Below are 27,502 nucleotides of genomic sequence, written 5' to 3'. Positions count from 1 at the left end.
CTCTCCTTATTGGCTGTGGGCACCACCATCTTTGAGGGCAGAGTAGTCAATTAGCATATTCTCTACTTATTGGCTGTGGGTGCCACCATCTTTGTGATGGTGTGAGGGTCAATTAGCATATTCCCTCTTTATTAGATAGGATTATTTACTTACTTATTTTTATTTAATTAAATTTTTTAAAATAGAAAAGCAAACAAGAATTTATTGACCACAGCAAAAACATACTTAGGACAGTGAAACAACGACCATTTCTCCTCTGATTGCAAGTCTCATGGTCCCTTAAAAAGGTTAGGGAATATGTGCTGTGGGGGGGAAGGAGGGAATGGCTTGGGCCTGATCCCAATTGATTTCAGAGAGGAATGGAGAGGGAGAGAGAGATAGAAACATCAATGAGAGAGAAACATTGATGGGCTGCCTCCTGCACAGCCCCGATTGGGGAAGGAATCCAAAATCTGAAACTGTGCCCTGACTGGGAATCGAACTATGACCTTCTGGTTCATGTAACTGCGCTCAACCAATTGAGTCACACCGGCCGGGCCTTGCTTTGATTTTTTTTTTATTTTTACTTATTGATTTTAAAGAGAGGAAGGGATAGAGAGACATTGATTTGTTTGTTCCAGTTATGCATTCATTGTTGCTTCTTGTACGTACCCTGACCGGGGTTTGAACCTGCAACCTTGGCATATTGGGACGATGCTCTAACCAAATGAGCCACAGGGCCAGGGCCTCATATCCCAAATTCTTAAAATAATGCCTGGCACAAATATTTGTTGAGTGGATGAGTAAAATTATTAGTATATTGGAAGATACATGCTTTGAACAAAATATAACAGGGGAAAAAGAATGCAGATTGTGGGAGAGAGGTACAAGTTGGAAATTAGAATGGCAAGGATACGCTTTAAGGAGAGGGTGAGGGATGTGTAAAGGCTTGAAGGAGGTCAGGAAGTCAGACATGGGGACATCTAGCAAGAGTCTTCCCAGCAGAGGGAGCAGCTAGTACACGAAGAATTGCAGTAGCAGCAAAACCCGTGTGTCTGGAGCAGAGTGAGTAGGCAGTGACTTGTCCTCTGAGTGAAACAAAGAGAGCCAGTGGAGGGTTTTGAGCAGATGAGTGAATGTGTTCACTGATATTTTAAAAGAATTTGGGTGATGCCCTAGCTCCGTGGTCGGCAAACTGCGGCTCGCGAGCCACATGCTGCTCTTTGGCCCTCTGAGTGTGGCTCTTCCACAAAATACCACGGCCTGGGTGAGTCTATTTTGAAGAAGTGGTGTTAGAAGAAGTTTAAGTTTTAAAAATTTGGCTCTCAAAAGAAATTTCAATCATTGTACTGTTGATATTTGGCTCTGTTGACTAATGAGTTTGCCGACCACTGCCCTAGCTGGTTTGGCTCAGTGGATAGAGCATTGTCCTACAGACCCAAAGGGTTCCAGGTTCAATTCCAGTCAAGGGCACATACCCGGGTTGTGGGCTCGATCCCCAGGAGGGGGCATTCAGGAGGCAGCCAATCAAAGATTCTCTCTTATCATTGATGTTTCTCTCTCTCTCCCTCCTCCCTTCCTCTCTGAAATCAATAATTAAAAAAAAATATATATATATATATTAAAAAAAGAATTTGCATGATGTGTTAAACAGACAAATTAACAGGAGAAAAGCATACAAATGTATTTAATATGTTTTACATGACATGGGAGCCTTCATAAGGAAATGAAGACCTGAAGAAACAGTTAGGCTGCAGTACTTTTATGCTAAAGTGGATGGCAGATATATGATGGTTAAGGTGCATGAGGAAAGTGCAGTTAACTAGGGAAAATTTAGAAAGGCCTGTTCGTTCAGATTCTTCTTGGCGTTCCTTTGTCATCAGAGATAAGGGTACTCATTTCCTCCCGGTATAGGGAGGGCTTCTCTCTCATGAGGGTTTTATGACCTGTTTTGGGGGGAGGTTGGGGAGAGGTCAGAGTGACCATCCTGCTTCTGCCATTTTCCCCTCACATTCTTTTCACTTAAAATATTCAATCTGCTAAAATGCCATATTTTGGGGAGTGTGTCCTCTGGTACACATCCAGACTGGAGACTGAACCAGAAACCTGGGCACGTGCCCTGACCAAGAATCAAACCAGCAACCATTTGGTACACAGGATAACACTCAACCAACTGAGTCTTAGTGGTCAGGGCATTGTACAACTGGTTATTTATTTATGTATAATACTAGAGGCCCGGTGCACGAAATTCGTGCATGGAGGGAGGTTGTCCCTCAGCCCAGCCTATACCCTCTCCAATCTGGGACCCCTCAAGGGATGTCCGACTGCCCGTTTAGGCCCGATCCCGGTGGCAGTCGGACATCCCTCTCACAATCCAGGACTGCTGGCTCCCAACTGCTTGCCTGCCTGCCTTCCTAATTGCTCCTAACTGCTTCTGCCTGCCAGCCTGATCACCCCCTAACCACTCTGCTGCCAGCCTGTTTGCCCCCAACTTCCCTCCTCTGCCGGCTTGGTCACCCCTAATTGCCCTCTCCTGCAGGGTTGATCACCTCCAACTGCCCTCCCTTGCAAGCCTGGTCCCTCTCAACTGCCCTCCCTTGCAGGCTGGGTGCCTCCCAACTGCCCTCTCCTGCTGGCCATCTTGTGATGGCCATATTGTGTCCACATGGGGGCAGGATCTTTGACCACATGGGGGCAGCTATATTGTGTGTTGCAGTGATGATCAATCTGCATATTACTCTTTTTAAAAATATATATATTTTATTGGTTTTTTTACAGAGAGGAAGGGAGAGGAATAGAGAGCTAGAAACATCGATGAGAGAGAAACATTGATCAGCTGCCTCCTGCACACCCCCTACTGGGGATGTGCCCGCAACCAAGGTACATGCCCTTGACTGGAATCGAACCTGGGACCTTTCAGTCTGCAGGCCGACGCTCCATCCACTGAGCCAAACCGGTTTTGGCAATATTACTCTTTTATTAGATAGGATAGAGGCCTGGTACAGGGGTGGGGGCCAGCTGGTTTGCCCTGAAGTGTGTCCCGGATCAGGTGGGGTTCCCTTGGGGTGTGGGGCGGCCTGAACGAGGGGCCTGTGGTGGTTTGCAGGCTGGCCATGCCCCCTGGCAACCCAAGCGGAGTCCCTGGTATCTGGAATTTATTCTCCTTCTACAATTGAAACTTTGTAGCCTGGAGCAGAGCCAAGCCTGGGGCTCCCTCCGTAGCCAGCAGCCATTTCTGTTGGGGTTATAATTGAAACTTTGTAGCCTTAAGCGGGTGAGCCTGGCCAGGGTGTGAGGAAAGCTTTGCTTCCCCTGTTGCCGGTGGCAACCCTGGCCTGCTCTCTCAAGCTCAATTCTGCCGCCATTTCTGTTTGAATTTGTTTACCTTCTACAATTGAAACTTTGTAGCTTGAGTGGAGGCTTAGGCCTGGCAAGGGCAGGTGGAAAACTTGGCTTCCTCTGTTACCTAGGAAACCTTGCTCTCTGTGGCTGTAGCCATCTTGGTTGGGTTAATTTGCATACTCGCTCTGATTGGGTGGTGGGCGTGGCTTGTGGGCGTGTCAGAGGTATGGTCAATTTGCATATTTGTCTATTATTAGGTAGGATATTTTTATTGATTTCAGACAGGACGGGAGAGAGATAGAAAGATACATTAATAATGAGAGAGAATCATTGATTGGCTGCCTTGGCTGCCTCCTGCATGCCCCCAACTGGGGATTGAGCCCACAACCTGGGCATATGCCCTTGACTGGAATCGAACCTGGGACCCTTTAGTCTACAGACTGACACTCTATTCACTGAGCCAAACTGGCTAGGGCCATTGTACAACTTAAAAGAGCATTTTCAATTATATGTCAAAATATAAGCCTTATACAGTATTTATAAAACAAGTGCAAATCTTTCTATAAGTAGTTCTATATTAGCCATTTTGCCTTGCTTTTGACTTTCTAATTTGGGTTGAGATTCCAAAATTACAATGATTTTGTTTGTAGAACCCTAAAAGAATATCTAATTTAACTCTGTAATTTTGGGTAAAGAAAGGGAGGCTTAAATAGGTTAGCCTTTTATGACATTGCAGATCATTCATATTCTTCTATTAAAAAATAATTTAAAAAAATAATTCCAGGCCTGTCTGGGTAGCAAAGTTGGTTAGAGTGTCGTCCTGATATAATGAGAGTTTGGGTTAGATACCTGGTCAGGGCACATACAAGAATCAACTAATGAATGCATAAATAAGTGGAACAACAAATCAATGTCTCTCTCTCTCTCTCTCTCTCTCTCTCTCTCTCTCTCAAATAAATAGAAGAAATAAACAAATTAAAACAATATATAAAACTTTCATGCCTGAGTATCCTATATAATAAAAGCCTAATATGCAAATCGACCGAACAGCAGAATGACCATTCACTATGATGCGCACTGACCGCCAGGGGGCAGATGCTCAATGCAGGAGCTTCCCCCAGCCTGCAGGCCCCAGAACAGCCAAGGCAGGTGCCAGTGGGGGGCCCCCGATTGCCCCGCCAGTCGCCCCACAGATTGGCTCTGATTGCTGGCTGTGCCTAGTGACCCTACCCATGCATGAATTTCGTGCACCGGGCCTCTAGTATATCATAAAAGACTGAGTGAATTGCCCAAGATTACATGGCCATTGGAGAAGCCAAATTAACTCAGATCCCCTGACTCCTGATTTGGTGGGTTTTTTTGCTATATTAGGTGACTGCACACTCTCAATTATTGCTTTCTTTCCCTTGATCAAGCTCCGCTTTAATAAATAATAATAATTAATATCAGCTAAACTTTTATCAAGTGGTTACTGTTTGGCAGACATTGTCCTGAACCTTGCATATGCTCATCAAATCCCCTTTGTACCTTAGCAAAGAATGCTTTGTTCTCACTTTACAGTTGAGTGACTTGTCCATGGTTTCACAACTGCTAAGTGGTGGAACCAGAATTTAGGTGACTGCACACTCTCAATTAGTCTGACTTCTGATTTTCAGTCAAGAAAGTTAAATAAAATGCAACCTATACTAATTGTTGAAAACAGGTGGGGCCAAAACCGGTTTGGCTCAGTGGATAGAGCGTCGGCCTTCGGACTCAAGGGTCCCAGGTTCGATTCCGGTCAAGGGCATGTACCTTGGTTGCGGGCACATCCCCAGTAGGGGGTGTGCAAGAGGCAGCTGATCGATGTTTCTCTCTATCCCTCTCTCTTCCTCTCTGTAAAAAATCAATAAAAAACAAAACAAACAAACAAAAAAACAAACAGGTGGGGATTATAGGTTAAAATCGTTAACTAAGCCCGGCAGGTGTGGCTAAGTGGTTGAGTGTCAACCCACTAACCAGGCGGTCACAGTTTGATTCCGAGTCAGGGCACATGCCTGGGTTGCAGGCTCAATCCCCAGTAGGGGCCATGCAGGATGCAGCTGAATGATGGTTCTCTCTCATCATTGATGTTTCTATTTCTCCCTCTCCCTTTATCTCTGAAATTAATAATAACAATAACAATATATATATATATATATATGTATATACATATATTAAAAGTGTCAACTAGGATGCAAGTAGGAGGAGATAGGAGAAATGGGAATGGTGAAAAGTTGACTATCTAGAAGAGAAAGACCTCTAGAAATAGTACCAATTCACTTGTTCACTTATTTATTGCACATATATTTATTTATTTTTCATATGTTTTTATTAATTTCATAAAGAGGAAGGGAGAGGGATAGAGAGGTAGAAACATCAATGATGAGAGAGAATCATTGACTGGCTACATCCTGCACACCCCACACTGGGGATCGAGCCCACAACTCGGGCATGTGCCCTGACCGGGAATCGAACTGTGATCTCCTGGTTCTTGGGCTGACACTTAACCACTGAGCTATACCAGCCAGCACATGTATTATTGAATGTCTACTACCTGCCAGACACTTTCCTGGGCAATGGAGTCAGTAAGAGGAAAAGATCCAATGGATACTTTCAGAGGAAAAAATATGATTTCAGTTCCCAATGACTATATGGTCTGGGAGGGAAATAGGCAAAACACAGTGAAATACACTGTGATAAGTGCCATAATGGATGCCTACTCAAGGCTCAGAGGGAAAAAGAAGCATCTAAATCTATTTCAGGGAGTCAGATAAGTCTTTGCAATAGAAATACCTTTGAACTTGGCCTGTGCAAAGGCTCTGAGATGAAATGAGCTCACAGGAGAACTACAGGTATGTCATTATCATTAGAGCATTAACATTGATGATGGTGGAAGGTAGGAAATGAAGCTGGCTAGGAATATGGGTGCCAAACCAAGAAAGTCCTTAAAAGACATGCTAAGGAGTCATTAGATTTAGCCTGAAGATGATGGGAAACAATTATGTATAAGATACAACACTTTTCCTGTGGGAGAAACAAGTTTTTATAATAGGTGGTATAACATAATGTAAAATAATAAAGTCTCTCTTCTCAAAAAGCTTGAAAATTATGTTGGCAACAAACAAGCTAATTGGAAATAGCACCAATTCATACATTCACTCATTTATTGCACTATTTATATTTATTGAATGTCAGATAGCTTCCTCAACAGCAGAGTCAGAGGAAAAGATCCAGTATTTGAAAATCTCACAGTACTTTGTCAAAACAAAACAAAAACAAAAATTGATATATGCTGCCCTCCTAAGCTTTTCAATAACCCCCATGTCTTTTCACATGTAATTCCTTCAGTCCTGGATGTCTGACTGTCTTACTCAAAAATGTCTACTTAAACTTTGAAACTTTCTCCTCTGAGAACACTTTGGGTGTACTTACCATTTGGCAGGCATTGTGCAGAACCCGTTAAACACATCATCTTAGGAGAATCCTATGGCAAATTCCAAGGTCAGTTTTTATTTCCAGTTGAGAAAAAAAGTTTTTTTTAGAAAAATTAAGGGATATGCCCAATGTCTAATAGCTAATAAGTAATGGAACCAGAATGAACCCAGTTAGTCTGACTTTTTACTTTTAATGAGGAGGACAAAGGTGGATGAACAAACTTCAGCTCCTCTGAGAGCTGACAACTGACAAAGAGTGTAGACCAACTTCCTTGGGAGGATTTCTTGCTCCCCGAATTAATTTCCCACACACCCCTGTGGATATATTCTAATAGCAATCTATCTATATATTTGTCTAATTAGACTATGAATGACAAGACTTTGAATTACTTATTACTATGTTTCTAGTACCTGTCTCAGCGCTTGCACATAATAGATGCTGAATAAATGCCTGTGAAATGAATAAACGCGCATCTCCATTCCACTCCGTCTACTGCTGACAAACCTCAGATTGTTGTAGAGTTAGGCCCACACACTGGTAATCTTTGCTTTGCGTACTTATTTTCTGGAACAGTGGAGCTAGGGAAGAGGAAAAAAAAAATTGTGTCTTTTTACATCCAATTGCCTCTGAGGAGCTGGGAAGAGAGCAATTCACACTTGATTATCTTACATCAGATAAATTAGCAGCACCTGAATTGCTGGGAAGTCAGGAGCTAGAGCTCCCTTCAGCCTCACTAGCCAGCTTTGTCTCAGCTCAGAGGCCATGCTTCCTTCCCTGCCAGTCTTGGCTCTCAGCCTCTCCTTAACTCTGGCCTTGGGCCAGACATTCCAATTTCAAGAACATGCCTTCCTCCAATTTCTGGGTCTAGACAAGGTGCCTTCACCTCAGAAATTCCAACCTGTGCCTTATATCTTGAAGAAAATTTTCCACGATCAAGAGACAGCAGCCACCATTGGGGTCTCACCAGATCTATGCTACGTAAAGGAGCTGGGAGTCCAGGGGAACATACTTCGACTTCTCCCAGATCAAGGTAAGGATATTGGAGTGTTTCCTAGAGGGAAAATCTGGCTTTTTTTTTTTTTTTTTTTTTTTTAGGGGGGGTGGGCGGCGTGAAGAAAGGAAAGATGTAACAGTTACTGAGGGGTTCATAGAAGGTCATGTGCTGGTATTTTACGGATTTTATCTCATTTAATCCCAACAACAATCCTGAAAGGTAGGCTCAGACAGTAGAACCTGTAACCTATTCAAGATCATACAGCTAATATGTAAGGAAAGTCAGGATTTAAAATAACTTTTGTTTTTCTGAATCAACAGCTTTGTGCTGCAGTTTAGGTGGGAGGGGTGAGGGTGCAATTAGGACTCAGTCTTCCACTCTTTATTTAGCCCACAATTTAGACATCTTGGTGTTTTCGGTATGGCAAAGCAGGGGACTAAAATTTTGAGCTCAGTTTGCCCATGGGCCTAGCTTCTCTTCTCACACCTCCCACTACTTTTGTTGGGTGGAAAAGGCTATTTTTGGCTTATGAGTACAGAGCAATAGCATATGCCATTGTCATACTCTATATAAGAATCTGATTGAGTGCCATTTAATAATTTGCCAAACTAACCAACCATCAAAATGACCCAGATCAACTGTTAAAAGTTTATTATCTTGCCCAGTTCTTGCCCTTCACTCTTCCACCCAATTCTTATTCAAAGTCAGAAATAACTGTTGTAATCTGCATTTCTATATGGCCTCCCAAGTGGTTCAAAGGCAGCCGTGAGAGGCCTAATGGTTAGTTTTACAGCAACGAGAGATTTGAATATTTATTTGTCCACCAAGCATGTGTTTGATACTGTGTACCGGGAACAGTGTATGGCCATGAGAATACAGAGATTAAAGATAAAATTTGCTCTATTAGCTTATAAAAGGGAGGCAGATAAATGACTTCCATAAGTACATTTGTACTAAGTATTGCATTAGAGGTTTAGGGCCTTTAGGTGTGGGTTCAGGGAAAATTTCTGGAGGGCTAAGAGGTAAGAGGAGCTAATTTGAAGGGTTTTTTTCTTGGAGTAGAAAATAGCTGCGGTTACTTCCTTCCCCAATGGAAATTAAACTTTGATTTTTGTGATAATAAATCCTATCAAATAATGGTGTGGGGCAGGGGGGAGAGGGGAGGAGGGACGACATAATCTCACTATCATCTCTCCCTAACTCTTCCCCTAGAGAAAACCAGCAGTTGTATATTCTTCCAGACTTTTCTTTTTTGCATACATATAATGGAAACTTGTAATCTAAAGAAAAATGGGATCATACTGTACATTCCTTTGTATTAGGAATATCTCACATAAGTCAAAACAAATTGTCAACTTATTTTCATTTTAATGGTTGCATGATATTCCATTGTATAGATATGCTATAATTTATGTAACTGATGCCCTGTTGATGGGCAAGGACATGTAATAAATAATATAGCTTTAGTGTATGTACACTTTTTCTATTATTTCCTTAGGATAAATTCTTAGAAGGGGATTGTTGCATGTAAGAGCAGGCACATTTATACTTATAGTATATAGCAAATGTCCTCCAAAATTTATACTCCACCCCGAGTGTAAGAGAATTCTCACTTCCCCACAATTATTTTTACATTTTAAAATATTTTTATTAATTTATTATTTATAAAAACCTAAATACTTTTATTGTTGAAAGTATTACATATGTCCCGCTCCCCCACTTTGACCCATTCTAGCCTGCCCCCACCCCCTCACTTCCCCACAATTGACAGCAATCCTTTTAAAAATAGGAACGTGTTGCCCTGGCCAGTTTGTCTCAGTTGGTTGGGTGTTGTCCTGTGCATGGAAAGGTTGCCTGTTTGATTCCCAGTCAGGTCACAAGCCCGGGTTGGGGCTCAATCCCCAATAGGGGCATGCAGGAGGCAACCAATCGATGTTTCTCTTAAACACACACACACACACACACACACACACACACACACATTCACACACACTCACACACTAAAAAGAAATAAAAATAGGAACTTATTGAAGTGTAACATACATTCAGAAAAGTGCTTATATCATAGAGAACAGCTCAATGACTTTTCACAGAAAACCCACCCAGATCAAGAAACAGAATATGACCAGCACCCCAGAGGATCCTTCATGCTCCCTTCTGGTTAATCTCTACTCCTCCACAAGGGTAACTTCTATTCTGATATCTAACATTACTTTTTAGTTTTGTCTGTTTTTGAACTTCATATAAATGTAAATGTGGAATGTACCCTTTTTTGTGTCTGGCTTCTTTCACTCAACATTATATTTATGAGATTTATCCATGCTGCATTTATTTGTAGTTCATTCTCATTGCTGTTTAGTATTTCATTCTAGTAACATATGACAATGTACTTATCTATGCTACATTGGAAGCCCACTAGATACACTTTTAGCTTTTAATTTTTGTTAACCTGGGAGCAAAACACATTGTCATTGTTTTAATTTTTTAATAAGGTGGAATGATGCCTTTTTATTTTTTTAATTAATTAATTAATTAATTATTGACTTCAGAGAAAGGAATGGGGAGGGGGGGAGACAGAGAGAGAAAGAGAGAGAGAGAGAGATTGGTTGGCTGCCTCCTGCATGCATATAGTCGTTTTTCAAATCTGTCTATTCTGGCTTTTGTCTTGTTTTGTCTTCTCATGCCTAAGGAATGTGATTTAGTGATATGAATTAAAAAAAGAGGCCAATATATTAGAATTTAGAGCCAAAAAAAGGGAGATTAACTGTCTAGAGAGGTTGAGAAGGATAAGTACTGTGACTACACCCCTGCATCTGACAGTTAACAACCTTTAAGAAAGATGTTTCAGTGGAGTAGTAGGGGTAAAAGAGTAGAAAAAATAACAGAAGGCTATAAGTAATAAATAGAGATAGCAAATGTAGACTGATCTTTTAAAAAGATGGTCAATGAAAAGAAAGGGAGAGATGATATATTGGGCTTGAAGAGAAAAGTGGGTAATGTTAAATGCATTTTATTTATTTAAAAAATTAAATATATTTTTGTTGACTTCAGAGAGGAAGGAAGAGGAAGAGAGAGACAGAAGCATCAATGATGAGAAAGAATCATTGTCTGGCTGCCTCCTGCACATTGGATCGAGCCGAAACCCAGGCATGTGCCCTTGACCAGAATCGAACCTGAGACTCTTTGGTCTGCAGGCTGATGCTCTATCCACTGAGCCAAACTGGCTAGGGCTGTTTTTTAATTTTTAAAAAATGTTTGTTAATTCTCAGCCAAGGATATTTTAAAAAATATATATTTTTATTGATTTCAGAGAGGAAGGGAGAGGGAGAGAGGGATAGAAACATCAATGATGAGAGAGAACCATTGATCAGCTGCCTCCTGCATGCCCCCCACAGGGATCAAGCCCTCAACCCCGGGCATGGGCCCTTGACTGGAATAGAACCTGGGACCCTTCAATTCGCAGGCCAACACTCTATCCACTGAGCCACACCAGCTAGGGCCAAGGATATTTTTTCCCCACTGATTTTTAGAGAGAGGGAGAGTGAGAGGGAAACATTGATGTGAGAGAGATACATCAATTGGTTGCCTTCTGCATGCGCCCCACTTGAGCGGGGGATCAAGTCTGTAACCCAGGTATGTGCGCTTGACCAGGAATCAAACCTGGACCCTTCTGTCACGGGCCAATGCTCTAACCAAAGAGCAACACCAACCAGGGCTAATTTTATTTTTAAAATGAGACTGGAGCGTGAAGAGGCATTGTGGTGGGATGGTTAGAATGTTTGGGTTTCTGTTGTAATTTTCTCACAAAAACTGAAGGACCTTAGATAAACCTTACTTAGGGTGAAGCCACGCAACCAGAAAAAATGATGGCATTAGGCCAAAGAAGTTTTTTTTGGGGGGGTGGAGGGAAGGGGGAGGGAAGGAGATAGAAATTGAAGATGCAAAAAAGTAAAAAAAAAAAAAAGTAAAAGTATACTCTACTGGGCCTTTTCCTTGAGGAATAGGTAAGATTTGAAATCCAGGCAGATAAGTTAGCTTTGAAAATAGGGAAAATAGCTCTGGCTGGGTAGCTCAGTTGGTTAGGCATTGTCTCGATATGCCAAGGTTGGGGGTTCAATTCCTGGTCAGGGCACATACAAGAGTTGACCAAAGAATGCATAAATAAGTGGAACAAGAAATTGCTGCTTCTCTCTCTCTCAAATCAAGTTTAAAAAATAGGGAAAATACATATACAACTTCAAAACATACAGAACCTCTAGCCTTGTGCTTGCTTTATTAGCACATATACTCAAAATTAAAATGATACAGAGAAACCTGGACAGTGTGGCTCAGTAGTTGAGAGTCAACCTATGAACCAGGAGGTCACGGTTCAATTCCCAGTCAGGGCACATGACTGGGTGCCCAGTGTGGGGTGTGCAAAAGGTAGCTGATCAATTATTCTCTCTCATCATTGATGTTTTTATCTCTCTCTCCCTCTCCCTTCCTCTCTGAAATCAATAAAATATTTTTTAAAAAAGAAATGAGCCCTGACCGGTTTGGCTCAGTGGATAGAGCGTCGGCCTGTGGACTGAAGGGTCCCAGGTTCGATTCCGGTCAAGGGCATGTACCTTGGTTGCAGCACATCCCCAGTAGGGGGTGTGCAGGAGGCAGCTGATCGATGTTTCTCTCTCATCGATGTTTCTAACTCTCTATCCCTCTCCCTTCCTCTCTGTAAAAAAAAAAAAAAAAAAAAGAAATGATACAGAGAAGATTAGTATAGCCCCTGTGTAAGGATGACATGCAAATTTACAAAGTGTACCATATTTTTAAGGGGATTAAAAAGTACAAAATGCTTGGCCAGTGTGGCTTAGTGGTTGAGCATCAACCTATGAACCAGGAGGTCATGGTTAGATTCCTGGTGAGAGCACATGGCTGGGTTTCAGGCTTGATCCCCAGTAGGGGCTGTGCAGGAGGCAGCTGAACAATGATTCTCTCTCATCATTGATATTTCTCTCTCTCCCTCTCCCTTCCTCTCTCTGAAAGCAATTAAAAAAAAAATATATATATATATATATTTTAAATATATTTTATTGATTTTTTTAAATATATTTTATTGATTTTCCACAGAGAGGAAGGGAGAGGGATAGAGAGTTAGAAACATCGATGAGAGAGAAACATCAATCAGCTGCCTCCTGCACACCCCCTTCTGGGGATGTGCCGGCAACCAAGGTACATGCCCTTGACCAGAATCGAACCCAGGACCCTTCAGTCCGCAGGCCGACGCTCTATCCACTGAGCCAAACCGGTTTCGGCTATTTTATTGATTTTTTACAGAGAGGAAGGGAGAGGGATAGAGAGCTAGAAACATCGATGAGAGAGAAACATCAATTAGCTGCCTCCTGCACACCCCCTACTGGGGATGTGCCCAAAACCAAGGTACATGCCCTTGACCGGAATCGAACCCGGGACCTTTCAGTCCGCAGGCCGACACTCTATCCATTGAGCAAAACTGATTTTGGCAATAAAAAAATATTTTAAAAAAGAAGTACAGACTGCCAGCTATAAAATTAGTCATGGGATTGTAATGTCCGCATAAGAAATATAGTCAATAATCTACACTAATAAAAGAGTAAGATGCAAATTGACCGTACCTTTCACGACACCCACCAGCCAATCAGGATTGAGTATGCAAATTGACCAAAAAAGGAAGGCGGATTAATTTGCATATGCAGGCGCTGAGTGGCTGGAGTGAAGACAGTGCCAGCAGACAGGGGAAGGAAGGCCCATTCTTGCACGAATCTTCATACATCTAGTATCATTTCATAGGTATACAAATGTCTAATTGCTATGTTGTGCACCTGAGACTAATATAATATTGTAAGTCAACTATAGTTTAAAAATATATTAAAAAATGAGGAGTGAAATAAATAAATCCTCCTTTTGAGTACAACTGATTATTTCCTGCCTTTACTTTGTATATGTGATATACATATAACATTTGACATTTATATCGGGCGGATATAAAGTAAAACATATTATGGTGACCCTCACATCTCTCTGTTCTTATCTAGGTTTCTTTCTTTACTCCAAGAACCTTCCCCAAGCCTCCTCTTGCCTACAGAAGCACCTCTACTTCAACCTGTCTGCAGTGAAAGACAAGGAGCGGTTAACGATGGCCCAGCTGGGCCTGGACTTGGGGCCCAACACTTACTATAACCTGGGGCCAGATTTGGAGTTGGTTCTGTCCCTGGTCCAGGAGCCTCATGTATGGGACCGGTCCATTCCTAAGCCAGGTAAAATGTTTGTGTTGCAGTCAGTACCGTGGCCTCAAGGCGTCCTTCACTTCAACCTGTTGGATGTGGCTAAGGATTGGCGTAATAACCCTCAGAAGAACTTAGGCTTGTTCCTAGAGATACTGGTCAAAGGACAGAGAGACTCTGGGGTGGATTTTCAGCTTGAGGACACCTGTGCCAAACTGAGATGTTCTCTTCATGCTTCCCTGCTAGTTGTGACCCTCAACCCTAAGCAGTGCCACTATTCTTCCCGAAAAAGGAGGGCAGCCATCCCTGCCCCTAAAGTTTCTTGCAGGAACCTCTGCCATCGTCACCAGCTATTCATCAACTTCCGGGACCTGGGTTGGCACAAGTGGATCATTGCCCCCAAGGGGTTCATGGCAAATTACTGCCATGGAGACTGTCCTTTCTCACTGACCACTTCCCTCAACGGCTCCAATTACGCATTCATGCAAGCACTGATGCATGCGGTTGACCCGGCGATTCCCCAGGCTGTCTGTATTCCCACCAAGCTGTCTCCCATTTCCATGCTTTACCAGGACAATGATGACAATGTCATTCTACGGCATTATGAAGACATGGTAGTTGATGACTGTGGGTGTGGGTAGGCTGTCAGAAATAGGAATCGAAGGAGTATTCTTAGGGTAAAGCTTTTAATAAAACTACCTATCTGGTTTATGAGCTGTTGGATATGAAATGTCAATATGTTTATAATTTGTCTTCCTGGAAAATCCATCATGATTGATGATGTCCCAAATTACACGCACACACACACACACACACACACACACACACACACACAGAGCCTTAATGAGTATAGGAATTAAAAAATATTTTTTGTTAATTATCACTCAAGGATATTTTTCCATTTATTTATTTTTTTAGAGGGAGTGGAAGGGAGGGGAAGAGACACAGAGAGAGAAATATCCGATGTGAGAGAGACACATCGATTGGTTGCCTCCCACATGTGCTGCGACCAGGGCTGGGATTGAGCCTGAACTGAGGTACATACCCTTGACTGGAATCAAACATGGGACCCTTCAGTCTTAGGGCCAATGCTCTATCCACTGAGTCAAACTGGGTAGGGCATAGGAATTTTTTATTTTTATTTAAAAATATGGAACGCTTCATGAATTTGTGTGTCATCCTTGCTCAGGGGCCATGCTAATCTCTGTATTCCAATTTTAGTATACGTGCTACTGAAGCAAGCACCATAGGAATTTTTTAATTGATATTGTTTTTAGAGAGATACAGAGTAAGGGAGAGGGAGGGGGGGAGGGAGAAATTTGTTGTTCCACTTATTTATGCATTCATTGGTTGCTTCCTGTATGTGTCCTGACTGGATTTTGAACCAGCAACCTTGGCATATCAGGCCAGTGCTGTAATCAACTCAACCAGGGCTTATAGGGATTTTTAAAAATTCACAAATTTCTACAGTTAATTTAATGGTTGCAATAGATATAATTATTTAGATACCTATTTTACTTAAGAAAATGTTTATCATTGGATATTGTGTTTGCAATTTTCATGATGGAATAGTGGTATCATTGTTCATATCTTTGAAAATTTTCAGTTAAGCCCTAACTGGTTTGGCTCAGCGGATAGAGCGTCGGCCTGCGGACTGAAGGGTCCTGGGTTCGATTCTGGTCAAGGGCATGTACCTTGGTTGCGGGCACATCCCCAGTAGGGAGTTTGCGGGAGGCAGCTGATCAATGATTCTCTAACATCGATGTTTCTAGCTCTCCATCCCTCTCCCTTCCTCTCTGTAAAAAATCAATAAAATACATTTAAAAAAGAGAAAATTTTCAGTTAAAAGTATAACTCGACTCTTCTATAATTAGTATAAAATATATTGATATTAAAACAAACATGCATATATTATGGGGTAAAATGCAAAATTCACATGGACTTCAAATATAGAACTTTACACATAGGTCATATATGGAAGTAAGAGGTTACCTCTCTTGTTAGGAGAACTAAAGTGGAAATGTTTGTCACTACCTTAAATCAATCTCACCATTCCCCCTGGATTATTGCTACTACTTTTAGTCTGATCTTTTGTTTTTATTTTTGGGTTTTAAAAAATGTAAATTATGCCTTGGTCAGGTGGGTCCATTGGTTGGAATGTCATTTGTACACCAAAAGGTTACGGCTTGAATTTCCGGTGAAGGCACATAGCTAGGTTGCAGGTTTGATCCCCAGCCTGGACACATAACGGAGGCAACCGGTCAATGTTTCTTTTTTCTGTTTGTTTTTTTTAGGATGGAATTGCTTTTATTGGGGTGGGAGCTGCAAGCCCGCCCATGGTCAGGTTAGTGTTCTGTCCAGAGGTACCTGGAAGCCTGGTGACTCCACCTGCCACCTGCCTGGGTTAGTGGAACATGCAAAGCTCCGTCAGGGTGGAGACCAGGGGCTGGGTGGAGCAGGAGGGGTCGCACCCAGCTGGACTGCCTGAGTCAACGCAGACAGTCGATCTGCATCCCTGGCCCAATGAAGGGCTGCAGCTCCCTGAGAGAGACAGGCGGGCGGGCAGCACCCCAGACAGGACTTGAGAGGTTCAAGGGGCCACAGGGGCCCCTGGAGAAAAAAGCCTGCTGAAGTCCCAGCCATTCTTAGCCAGGGCCAGCCACCTCAGGTTCACCAGGAGGGCCTGTCTCTCACCCCAGGCCTGGATCCTCGGGGCCCCGGGGCCCGGTGTGCCAGGGGGACACAGAAGGTACTTACTAGGAGCTGAGGCTGAAAGGTAGAAGCCAGAGGCCTGGGATCTCAGGAAAGTGTCAGGTGCTGGAGGCAGGAGACCGGGACAGAGCCAGGCCAGCTGGCTCTACACACTGGACCCTCGTTTTCCCATGGGGAATGGACCTCTCCAGGTCAATGTTTCTCATGTCGATGTTTCTCTCCCTTTCTGTCTCTCTAACATTAATTTTTAAAATGTAGATTATTATAATTTAACTGTATTACAAATATATGTGAAGATGCCTGCATAACCCTCCCAGTTGCTTTTTCCATCCTTCTAGTGAAATCACCATCCTGAATTTGGTGTCTACCTTTCCCATTCATTTCTTTATAATTTTACTACATATGCTTGGATCCATTAACAGTATAAAGCGTTGCTTCACAAATATGTAAACTTTATAGAAACAATATTGGGGTTTATTTTTAATCGTTTTTCTCTCAGTTTATTATTTCAGAGATGATTACAGGTTGATACATGTATGGATATTATTGATTTTTTTTAATGCTGAATAGTAATCCACTGCAAGCATATTATACAATTGATTTATTCATTATGCTGTTATTGGACACTGAGGACATGCAAACGGCTAGAATCATTCCATAAAATGGACACAAAACTCTTAACAATTTATTTGTCTAGGTAGGACTTCAGTGTAGGGCAGCAGTGTATATAGGTAATTTGTAAGGAGAATGAAGAGGTTACAGAGATTAGAGTGCACTGGGCCCTAGTGTGTATATATATACACTGGGCCCTAGTGTGTATATATATACAAAATTCATGTGGGGCCAAGGGGAGATGGGGGAGAGTCCCCTCAGCCCAGGCTGCACCCTCTCTAATCTGGGACCCCTTGGGGGATGTCCGACTGCTGGTTTAGGCCCAATCCCGGGGATCAGGCCTAAACCAGCAGTCAGACATCCCTCTCACAATCCGGGACTGCTGGCTCCTAACTGCTCACCTGCCTGCCTGCCTGATTGCCCCTAATTGCCCCCCCCCCCCCTTGCTGGCCTGGTCTCCTCCAACTGCTCCCCCCTGCTGGCTTGGTTGCCCCACGCAGCCTGCTGTTCAGTCGTTATTTTACTGTGATGGCGTCCCAGACAATTTGCAAATTCCTCTATTATTAGTATAGATTTTAAAAAATATATATTTTATTGATTTTTCACAGAGAGGAAGGGAGAGGGATAGAGAGCCAGAAACATCGATGAGAGAGAGACATTGACCAGCTGCCTCCTGCACATCCCCCACCAGGAGATGTGCCCGCAACCAATGTACATGCCCTTGACCGGAATCGAACCTGGGACCTTCCAGTCCGCAGACCGATGCTCTATCCATTGAGCCAAACTGGTTTCGGCAAGTATAGATTTTATATTTTGATTTCAGAGAAGAAATGAGAGGAAAAAAGAGATATAAAAACATCAATGATAAGAGAATCATTGATTGGCTGCTTCCTGCATGCTCCCTACTGGGGGTTGAACCTGAAATCCAGGCATGCCCTGCTGGGGAATCAAACTGTGACCTCCTGATTCAGAGGTCAATGCTCAATCACTGAGCCACGCTGGCCCAGCAGTTCTGAGTTTTCTAAAACAAAACAGAAGATGGATCAAACATTCAATAGAATTCTAGTAGAAACAAATTTAAATTATATACCATCTTAACTATTGCCTATGTGCCCCCTGTGAGTGTGTTTTACTGTATTAGTTTCCTATAGCCGCTGTAACAAATTTCCATGAACTTGGTGTAAAACAACATAACTTATCTTACAACTCTGGTGCTCAGAAGTACAAACCAGCCGAAGCCGGTTTGGCTCATAGGATAGAGCTTTGGCCTGCGGACTCGAGGGTTCCAGGTTCGATTCCGGTCAAGGGCATGTACCTTGGTTGCGAACACATCCCCAGTGGGGGGTGTGCAGGAGGCAGCTGATCGATGTTTCTGACTCTATCCCTCTCTCCTCCTCTCTGTAAAAAATCAATAAAATATATTAAAAAAAGAAAAAAGAAGTACAAACCAGGGTCTCACTGGACTAAATTCAAGATGTCATCAGGGCAGCATTGCTTTACAAGGCTCTAGGGAACAATCCATTTCCTTGTGTTTTCCAGCTTTTAGATGCTGTCCTTGTTCCTTGAATCATGGTCCCCTTCCAGCCAATAATTACATCATTCACATCTCCGCTTCCATCTTCACATGTCCTTCTCTGATTGGCTCTTTTTTTTTTTTGTAGCAAAGGTGGAGATTTATTGAAGAATAACTACAGATTCCCACATGGGGAGAGGTAAAGCGTCCCACAGAATGGACTCCCACATAGGGAGGGGGAAAGGGTCCCCTGATTGGCTCTTTTGCCTCCTTCTTTTTAAGGGCCCATGTGATTGGACTGGGACTACCCAGACAATCCCAGATTATCTCCCTACCTCAAGATCCTTATTCTAATCACCTCTTCAAAATTACTTTTGCCTTTATACTTATAGGTTTCAGGGATTATGAGGTGAACATCTGTGTGTCTGTGTGTGGAGGGGGTGGGGGTCGTTATTTTACCTATCATGAAATCCTTGGCTTCTAAAGGACCTTCATTTATGATGTGGCACTTCTGCTCCTTCTTCAGCTCTCACCTGCCACTTGAAACAACTGCTTCATCTTGTGGAAGCTCCAGCTTGACTTTCATAGCTAATGGAAGTCTTATACTTAGAGCTCAGGTGTTGTGCCCATAGGATTTGAGATTCAAAGTTCAGGGGCTCTAGATTTGAGATCCTAGAGGGAGATTTAGGTCTCAAGAGCGACCCCAATTCTGGGAGTGTGTGCTAACACTCAGAGAGCTTGACCCAGGTTTTGGACAACAGGGGACAATGGCAATAGGGAATATGTATAGTATTCACTTTTTAGAGGAGGATGAAAAAACATAAGTGGACTTGGCCTTACATTTAGCCCTGGTTTCAAGAAGGAAGAGAGATCACTGAAGACTTGTCACCTAATTACCTGAGTCAGAAGTCAAAGTCCTTCTGATTTTGCATCTATCAGTGCCCCTCCCCTTTCCAACAAGATTTGGGGCAAAGAGCAAAGTAAGAGGAAGTTATAAATAAATTCTCTCTTCTAGTTGTTCTTTCTCTGTTCTCTCCAAGTAAGAATGATGTGTCAGTCTTGCCTTAACCTTAATTTAAAGGGAAGGGAAAGTTTAAAAAATTCATATAATATTAGGGAAAGAGCTTTGTAATTCAGATATCCTCAGGGATTTACTCTACAGCATTAATCATTTGCACCAAAAGCTTTCTAGTCAACCCATTGATGCTAACCTCACACCAAATTCTCTCTTAATCTGATACCTGTTTGTACAGTCTAGACACCCAGTAAGTGCCTGAGACTCAGGAATGAGTCATTCTCTGCTCAATCAGGTGACAGCAGTCACTCCTGAAGAAACAATGTTAAGGCATGTTGTTGACAGGACCAATCAGCACAATATATAGCTCCAGGGGAGAAAATCAGTGGCACACAGCACCATGGCTTCTGACAAAGGTAAAATGGATCGAGGTCCTGTAAGCTTCATAGTCTTGAAAAGCGTAGAAACTCTGTGTGTGTGTGTGTGTGTGTCTTGCTTGTGTCCTTGGGCATTTTCCAACTTTCCTATTTATTACTATGTTAATGCTATTTTAAAAATACAATTTCACTTTATTTGAAAATGTCTGCCTCCCTGTAGACATTCTTTTTAAAAGGAGATTAATCTGCTGAATGGTGACTGGCTGTGCTTGGTTAAATAAGATTTGCTATAATTATTAATACTAACTATTGACATCATAAATAATTTTAAACAAATGACACTAAATCAATGCTAGTTTCACTACAATAAAAAATTAAGGAAAATATACAACTGTTAAATAATAATTTAAGACAACATCAGAAGGATACCACAAGGGCATGCTAATTATTTAAGGTTTAGTTAGTTAACTTTAGAAAAATTCATGGGAGAGGTAGAACACCGCAGGCTGTAGAAGGAAATAATTTTCCTATGAGGTGGAATTTGAGTTTGGATTCTAAAGAGGTAGAATGTAGGTTGGCAAAGAGAAGGCATTTCCAGGTTGGTTGACATAAAGACTTTGAGGGAATTTACAAAGATTATGTTTGTAATATACTGAGTGCACTGGTGAGGCTAGAGAAGAGTTTGTGGAAATAATCTATAATTAAATTAGAGGGCAAATTTGGAGTGCTATTATAGAGGGCTTTGAATGCTGGGCTAAGGAAATTGAGGTTGATCTTTTTGGTAAAAGAAAATCTCCGGAGTACTTATAAATAGCATAGACATGATTGAAATAATGGTTTAAACACTTTTACCTGGCATTTGATGCCTTCTGGACTGGAAGCAGAAAAGACTGGAAACAAGGAGACCCATTAGAAGACTATTGCAAGAGTGTGGGCATGATGTGATTGGAAATAATACAGATATCAGTCTTGGGAGAATTTTGCCACCCTGAGATCTATGCAGCAGGATTTTGCTGTCAATGCCTCAGTAACCACTGGGCTCCAATCAAAATCTGGTTCTCTTTCATTAGTTCAATAATATTTTTCTACATGCCCTTTGACAATGCTGCCTTTTTTTTTAAACTCATCACTTATGCAGATGTCTTTTCTCCTTTCTCTTGAGTTGTGCTTTAAAAATATATATGTACATTAAGCCAATGGTGTTCCAGCTTCTCTACACACTACCAATCACTCTTTCTGTCAGTTATGATTTTAATTGAGATAATCGTAACTTAAATCATAAAGCTTTGTGAAATAATACAGACTCCCTGTACATTTTGCTTAGTTTCTACCAATAGTTACATTTTGCAAAATTATACAATAATATCACAACCAAGATATTAACATTGACACAATCCATCAATTTTATTCAGATTTCCCCAGTTTCACTTGTACTCATTTATGTGTGTGTTTAGCTTTATGCAATTTTGTCACCTGTATTAGGTTTGTGAATCTACCACCACAGTCAGATTTAAACAGCTCCAACAGTACAGATCTGTTTTATTGCCCTTTTATAGCCAAACCCTTCTCCTTCCTGCTTCACTCCTGTTCCTAATCCTTGATAACTATTTATCTGTCCTTACGTCTAAAATTTTGTCATTTTAAAGTGCAACTAAAGCCCAGCCATTATGGCTCAGTGACTGAACACTGGCCTGTGAACTGGGAGTTCACGATTCATATCCTGGCTGGTGCACATGCCTGGGTTGCGGGCTTGATCCCCAGTGTGGGGCTTGCAGGAGGCAGCTGATCAATGATTCTCTCTCATCATTGATATTTCTTTTTTTTTTTTTAGATTTAAATTCTTTATTGTTTAAAGTATTACATAAGTCTCATTTTTCCCCATTGACCTCCCCCAGCCACTCCCATCCCCCAGCACATGCCCTCACCCCCCCCCCCCCCGCCCTACTGTCTGTGCCCATTGGTTATGCTCATTTGCATGCATTTGGTTGATCTCTTACTCCCTCTCCCCCTTCTTTGCCTCATAGGTTGGACAGTCTGTTCGATGCTTCTATATCATTGATGTTTCTATCTCTCTCCCTTTCCCTTCCTCTCTGAAATAAATAAAAATGTATTTTAAAAGTACAACTCAATTTGTATGTTACTTGACATACTCATCTCTTGGTCAACAGGTTATTCAGCTGGTGATCCCACCTTGAGGTAAGAATAATACTGTCAGCCCTGGCCCAGTAGCTGTTAGTTAGAGCATCACCCCAATATGCCAAGGTTGGGCGCCAGATGTGTGGGATCCCTTGTCACGTCCCGCGTGTTTCAGAGATCCCGTTCGGGTCCGGTTTCTGGAGAAGGCCGCAATCAAAATGAAGAGAAGCTAGAAAAGAATTAATTTGGGAAAATGTGGGGCCAGGCGGGAGCCACCTCTAGTGGGAGGACTCCAAGCTCTGGCCTTTGCTCTATCCCTTTTATTAGAGTTCTGAGATACACCCATTGCCCTTAGGCAGGTTATTCCAGTAACAGACAGATGATCTTATCAATAAGGATTTACATGATTATTTGGTGGGGAAGTTGCCTCAGTTACCATCGTCTCAATTAGATAGGGAGTGGTTGGCTCTGACCTTTAGCTTCAAGGTTGACCAGCCTTGCCGGGTTCCCTTTTCACATAACTACCAAGTGACAATGTTTGGTTTCCGGCAGGTTTGCTACCCAGTCAGGGCACATAGAAGGATCAGTCAATTAATGCATAAATAAGTGGAACAACAAATCTCTCTCTCTCTCTCTCTCTCATTTTCTCTCTCTCTCTCTCTTCTTCTCTCTCTCTAAAAATTAATTAAAAAATTTAAAAAGAATAATACTGTCATATTGTGCATTTAATTCAACCAAGAATAAGTGGGTATTTAAGAGCTGGAGGACTATAGTTAACCTTATTGTTCCTTTCTTCTTTTACCATGTTCCCATTATTTTTTTCCCCCTTTTCCAACTTTATTCTGTATGATTATTGCTTTCTTTGTCTTTGTTCTTGTCTTTTGGTTTCTGTTGAAATAAATGACCTTCCAGCTTTGTTCTGTTATTGCCTTACCAATGCTCTTTTCTTTTTAGATCACATGTTTTTATAGTTATTAGTGAAAGGTCCAAGGAACTGATTTGTCACTTTCATTTCCATTCCTGTTTTATATTATATGCCCATTTTCCAGACATATCATTATAACAGGGGACTTTTGGTCAAGGAATATATTATCTTATGATGGTGGAAGCACTTATTTATGCAATAAATGAATGTGATACTTTGGGGGTGAATGAGAAATATTAGAGTGTAACAAGCTTATTGGAAAGGAGGGTCCTCAGCACAATCCTGAGTTTCCTAAGTCACAGCTTTGACACACGGAGGTGCCATTGACAACAAGTTGAATTTCTTTTAAAAAAAATATATATTTTATTGATTTTTTACAGAGTGAAAGGGAGAGGGATAGAGAGCTAAGAAACATCGATGAGAGAGAAACATCGATCAGCTGCCTCTTGCACACGCTGCATTGGGGATGTGCCTGCAACCAAGGTACATGCCCTTGACTGGAATCGAACCTGGGATCCTTTAGTCCACAGGCCGACACTCTATCCACTAAGCCAAACCAGTTAGGGCTGAATTTTCTTCTTATGAGGAATTAGTATATAGAATTTAATGTGGAGGAATCCTGAGGCTAAAGTACTCTCTTCTTAGGCTTGGCAATTAGAATTTTATTGATTTGAGGATTCTACACCTGAGAAAATCTAGTTGGAGTTCATTGAGGAATAGTGAATATTAACAATTGGAACATGGCACCTCTAAGAGTGAGACAGGAAGATTAGAATATAAGGAGAAAAAGGACACATTTATACCCGAATTCAAGACTAATAAGCAATGGTATAAAGAGAGTGGTAACCAAATAACATGAGTTGGGAAAAAGTATCTTTACTGTGTTTGTGACAGAAACTGATAATTCAAGCAGACCTCCCCAAATAACTTTTAGACAGAGAAAAAAAAGTGTCCTGAGATTCATGTTTTAGATTTGCCTTATAGAAAAAGGGAGTATTAAAGGATTTTTAAATTTTCTCTAAAAATTTCATGACAATATTTTAGGAGGAGAATTGAACCCTGGGAATTTGAAGCAATCTTTGACCCCAGAGAACTCCGTAAAGAGGGCTGTCTGCTCTATGAAATCAAGTGGGGCACGTGTCCCAAGATCTGGCGACACTCAGGCAAAAACACCACCAAGCATGTTGAAGTCAATTTTATAGAAAAAATTACTTCAGAAAGACAATTTTGCTCATCCACCAGCTGCTCCATCATCTGGTTCCTATCCTGGAGTCCCTGTTGGGAATGCTCCAAGGCTATTACAGAATTTTTGCGTCAACAACCTGGTGTGACTTTAGTTATTTATGTAGCACGGCTTTTTCACCACATGGATGAACAAAACCGACAAGGACTCAGGGACCTCATTAAGAGTGGTGTGACTATCCAGATCATGACAAGCACAGGTAAAAACAATAAACCAAGAACCTTAAGTGTTTATGAGAGACTGTGTTGGTGGCCAGGAGATTGATTATCCCAGAGTAGGAGTCTCAGAAGTAAAAGTTCAAAATAATATAGAAAACACCAGGTCTGCAATTGATAGCAGGGAAAGTATCAAAAAAATATGACTCTATTTTCTACACTTTGACATTATGGCCTCTCAGCCATCTTTGAATGAACTGCTTTGTTCTTTTTAGGGATTCAGGGAGGGTCTAGTCCATCTGAACAGGCCAGAGGGCTTTAGATATGTTATATGTATACTAGGGGCCCAGTGCATGAATTCATGCACCTTGAAAGGAACTGTGGGCCACAAGGCTGCAGTAGGCACAGGAGCGGGTCTCGGCCCATCCTCTGTGCCCCCGCCCACCCCCTGCCACCACAGCCCCCGGTGTCCTGTCTGCTGGCAGCCCCACTCCTGCTGTCCCTGCTCCTATGAACTGATGGCGCCTGCCCCACTCACACCTGCTGATGGCGCCAAGTGATTGGGACTGGTGCTAGGCACCAGGAGCGGGTGTGAGCAGCAACTCTGGTGCTGACAGCAGGTACAAGCTCCGGGCAGGACAGAGGCACATGGGAGCAAAGAATTTTCAGTAACCACCAGAGGCTCACCCTGATGACAGCGACCAGCACCCCGCCTTGGTCTGGTGCCCCCACTCACCTGCTCCACCATACTGCCATGTCTAACACCCACCATGTTCCACGCACACCCCCTGGTGGTCAGCGCATGTCATAGTGACCGGTTGTTCAGTTGTTCTGGTTGTTCTGCCATTCGGTCTATTTGCATATTAGCCTTTTATTATATAGGATATATAGTGAACCCCCCAAAATGTATACACACTTAACAGCTGCTCAATTGATGTTTCTTTCTTTTCAGATTTAACCCATTGGAATTAATAATTATTGAAATTGTGTGTACATTTTTTGGGGGGACACCCTGCATTTACTAGTAAGCTCAGCTTTCTTTAAGTAAATTTTTTTTTGTATTTGTTGAATGATTTGTGTTTCCTTAGAGTATGATTACTGCTGGAGGAATTTTGTCAACTACCCACCTGGGAAAGACACTCACTGCCCAATATATCCCCCTCTGTGGATGAAGCTATATGCACTGGAACTCCACTGCATAATTTTAGTAAGTTATTTTAAGAGACAAAGATTCTCAAAAAAAAAAAAAAAGAGAGAGACAAAGATTCTTATGCAAAAAAAAAAAAAAAAAAAAAGAAGGCATCCTTCTTCAAACTTCTTTCTGGATAATTTTGACATGTACTCTCCTCATCATTTGTCATTTATATTAGTTATTTAAATACTTGAACTATTTTAAGAAAATGTAAGATGATATCTTTGTGGAAAATAAGTAGGAAAGGGACATGGATAAACTGGTCTAAAGTATATGTGGACTCCCTATTAATTAGATATTATTATTACTACAACACATACTGGCTTTACAGAATTGCAGATATTCTCCTTTACCATATTGGTGTTTGTCATTCTATTGAAGAAATGTGTTCCATTTGTATTCTCTTGAGAATAGTTCAATGGTCTATTAAATGTTGCTATAAAATGTTTGTGGTAATAATAGAATTAAGAAAAATATTAGCTTACCATTTTATTTTATTTTATATATTTCAGAGTCTTCCTCCCTGTTTAATGATTTCAAGAAGATGTCAGAAACAGCTTACATGGTACAGGCTTAATCTTCAAAATTGCCATTACCAAAAGATTCCACACCATATCCTTTTAGCTACAGCGTGGATATAACTTCCTGTGACTTGAAGATGAATAGAATGATTCTTTGCAGGCAATGATGATTCACTAATGATTGAGTATCATTAGTTAGAATCTAGAAATTTTTAGTTTCTGTAACTATAAATTTACAAACTATAAATTATCTAAAAAATAAAGGACTATCCCATTTACAATAGCATAAAAATACATAGGAATAAATTTAACTAAGGAGGTAAGGACTGAAAACTATAAGATATTGATAAAGAAATTGAAGAAGACACAGATAAATGGAAGGGGTACCCCATGTTCATGGATTCAAATAACTAATATTATAAAAACATACATACTACCAAAAACCATCCATAGATCCAATGCAACTCTATCAAGATTCCAATGGAATTTTTCACAGAAAAAAAATACAATTCCAAAATTCATATGGAACCACAAAAGACCTGAATAGCCAAAGCAGTCCTGAAAAAAAAAGAACAAAGCTGGAGGCATTACAATTCCTGATTTCAAACTATATTACAAAGCTATCATAATCAAAAGAGTATGGTATTGGCATAAAATCATAGACCCAGTGGAACAGAATAGAGAGCCCAGAAATAGACACATATATATGTGGTTAATTAATATTTGGCAAGGAAATCAGGAACACAATAGGGAAAAGGTAGTTCCTTCAGTAAATGATATTCACATACAAAAGAATGAAATGGGACCTCTATATTACACCACTCACAGACATTATTTTATAATGGTTTAAAGACTTAAATGTAAGGCTTGAAACCATAAAACTCCTAGATGAAAACATGGGGAAAATTCCCTTAACCTTAGTCTTGCAATAACTTTATGGATATTATACCAAAAGTAAAAGCAACAAAAGCAAAAATAAACAAGTGGGACTATAGCAAACGGAAAAGCTTCTGCAGAGAAAAAGAAACAGTCAACAAAATGAAAAAGCAACCTGTGAAACGAGAGAAAATATTTGTAAACCATGTACCTGAAAC

The 27,502-nt window shown here is 41.3% G+C and overlaps 2 protein-coding genes, 1 non-coding gene and 1 pseudogene across 3 annotated transcripts; 3 read left to right on the top strand and 1 right to left on the bottom strand.

Moving 5' to 3' along the window:
• Positions 1-7,536: 7,536 nt before the first annotated feature.
• GDF3 (growth differentiation factor 3) lies at positions 7,537-14,684 on the top strand. Its single transcript, XM_008140393.3, has 2 exons — positions 7,537-7,804; positions 13,819-14,684. Exons 1-2 carry the CDS (start codon positions 7,537-7,539, stop codon positions 14,646-14,648), a joined length of 1,098 nt encoding a protein of 365 aa, XP_008138615.2. The 3' UTR covers positions 14,649-14,684.
• Positions 12,470-12,575, top strand: LOC129149915 (U6 spliceosomal RNA). The gene has a single exon (XR_008556706.1). It is a non-coding gene; the product is annotated as a U6 spliceosomal RNA (small nuclear RNA).
• Positions 14,685-15,151: 467 nt separating the features above from the next.
• LOC114231297 (U6 spliceosomal RNA) lies at positions 15,152-15,252 on the bottom strand (annotated as a pseudogene).
• Positions 15,253-20,259: 5,007 nt separating this feature from the next.
• On the top strand, positions 20,260-26,528 carry APOBEC1 (apolipoprotein B mRNA editing enzyme catalytic subunit 1). The gene is made up of 5 exons (XM_008140394.3): positions 20,260-20,275; positions 22,405-22,432; positions 24,342-24,739; positions 25,784-25,902; positions 26,400-26,528. The coding sequence occupies exons 1-5, from the start codon at positions 20,260-20,262 to the stop codon at positions 26,526-26,528; spliced, it is 690 nt and encodes a 229-aa protein (XP_008138616.2).
• The last annotated feature ends 974 nt before the right edge of the window (positions 26,529-27,502 follow it).

Source organism: Eptesicus fuscus, chromosome 7 (assembly GCF_027574615.1).
Source record: "Eptesicus fuscus isolate TK198812 chromosome 7, DD_ASM_mEF_20220401, whole genome shotgun sequence".
NCBI classification, from domain to species: Eukaryota; Metazoa; Chordata; class Mammalia; order Chiroptera; family Vespertilionidae; genus Eptesicus; species Eptesicus fuscus.
This window is presented reverse-complemented; position numbering and strand designations above follow the sequence as displayed.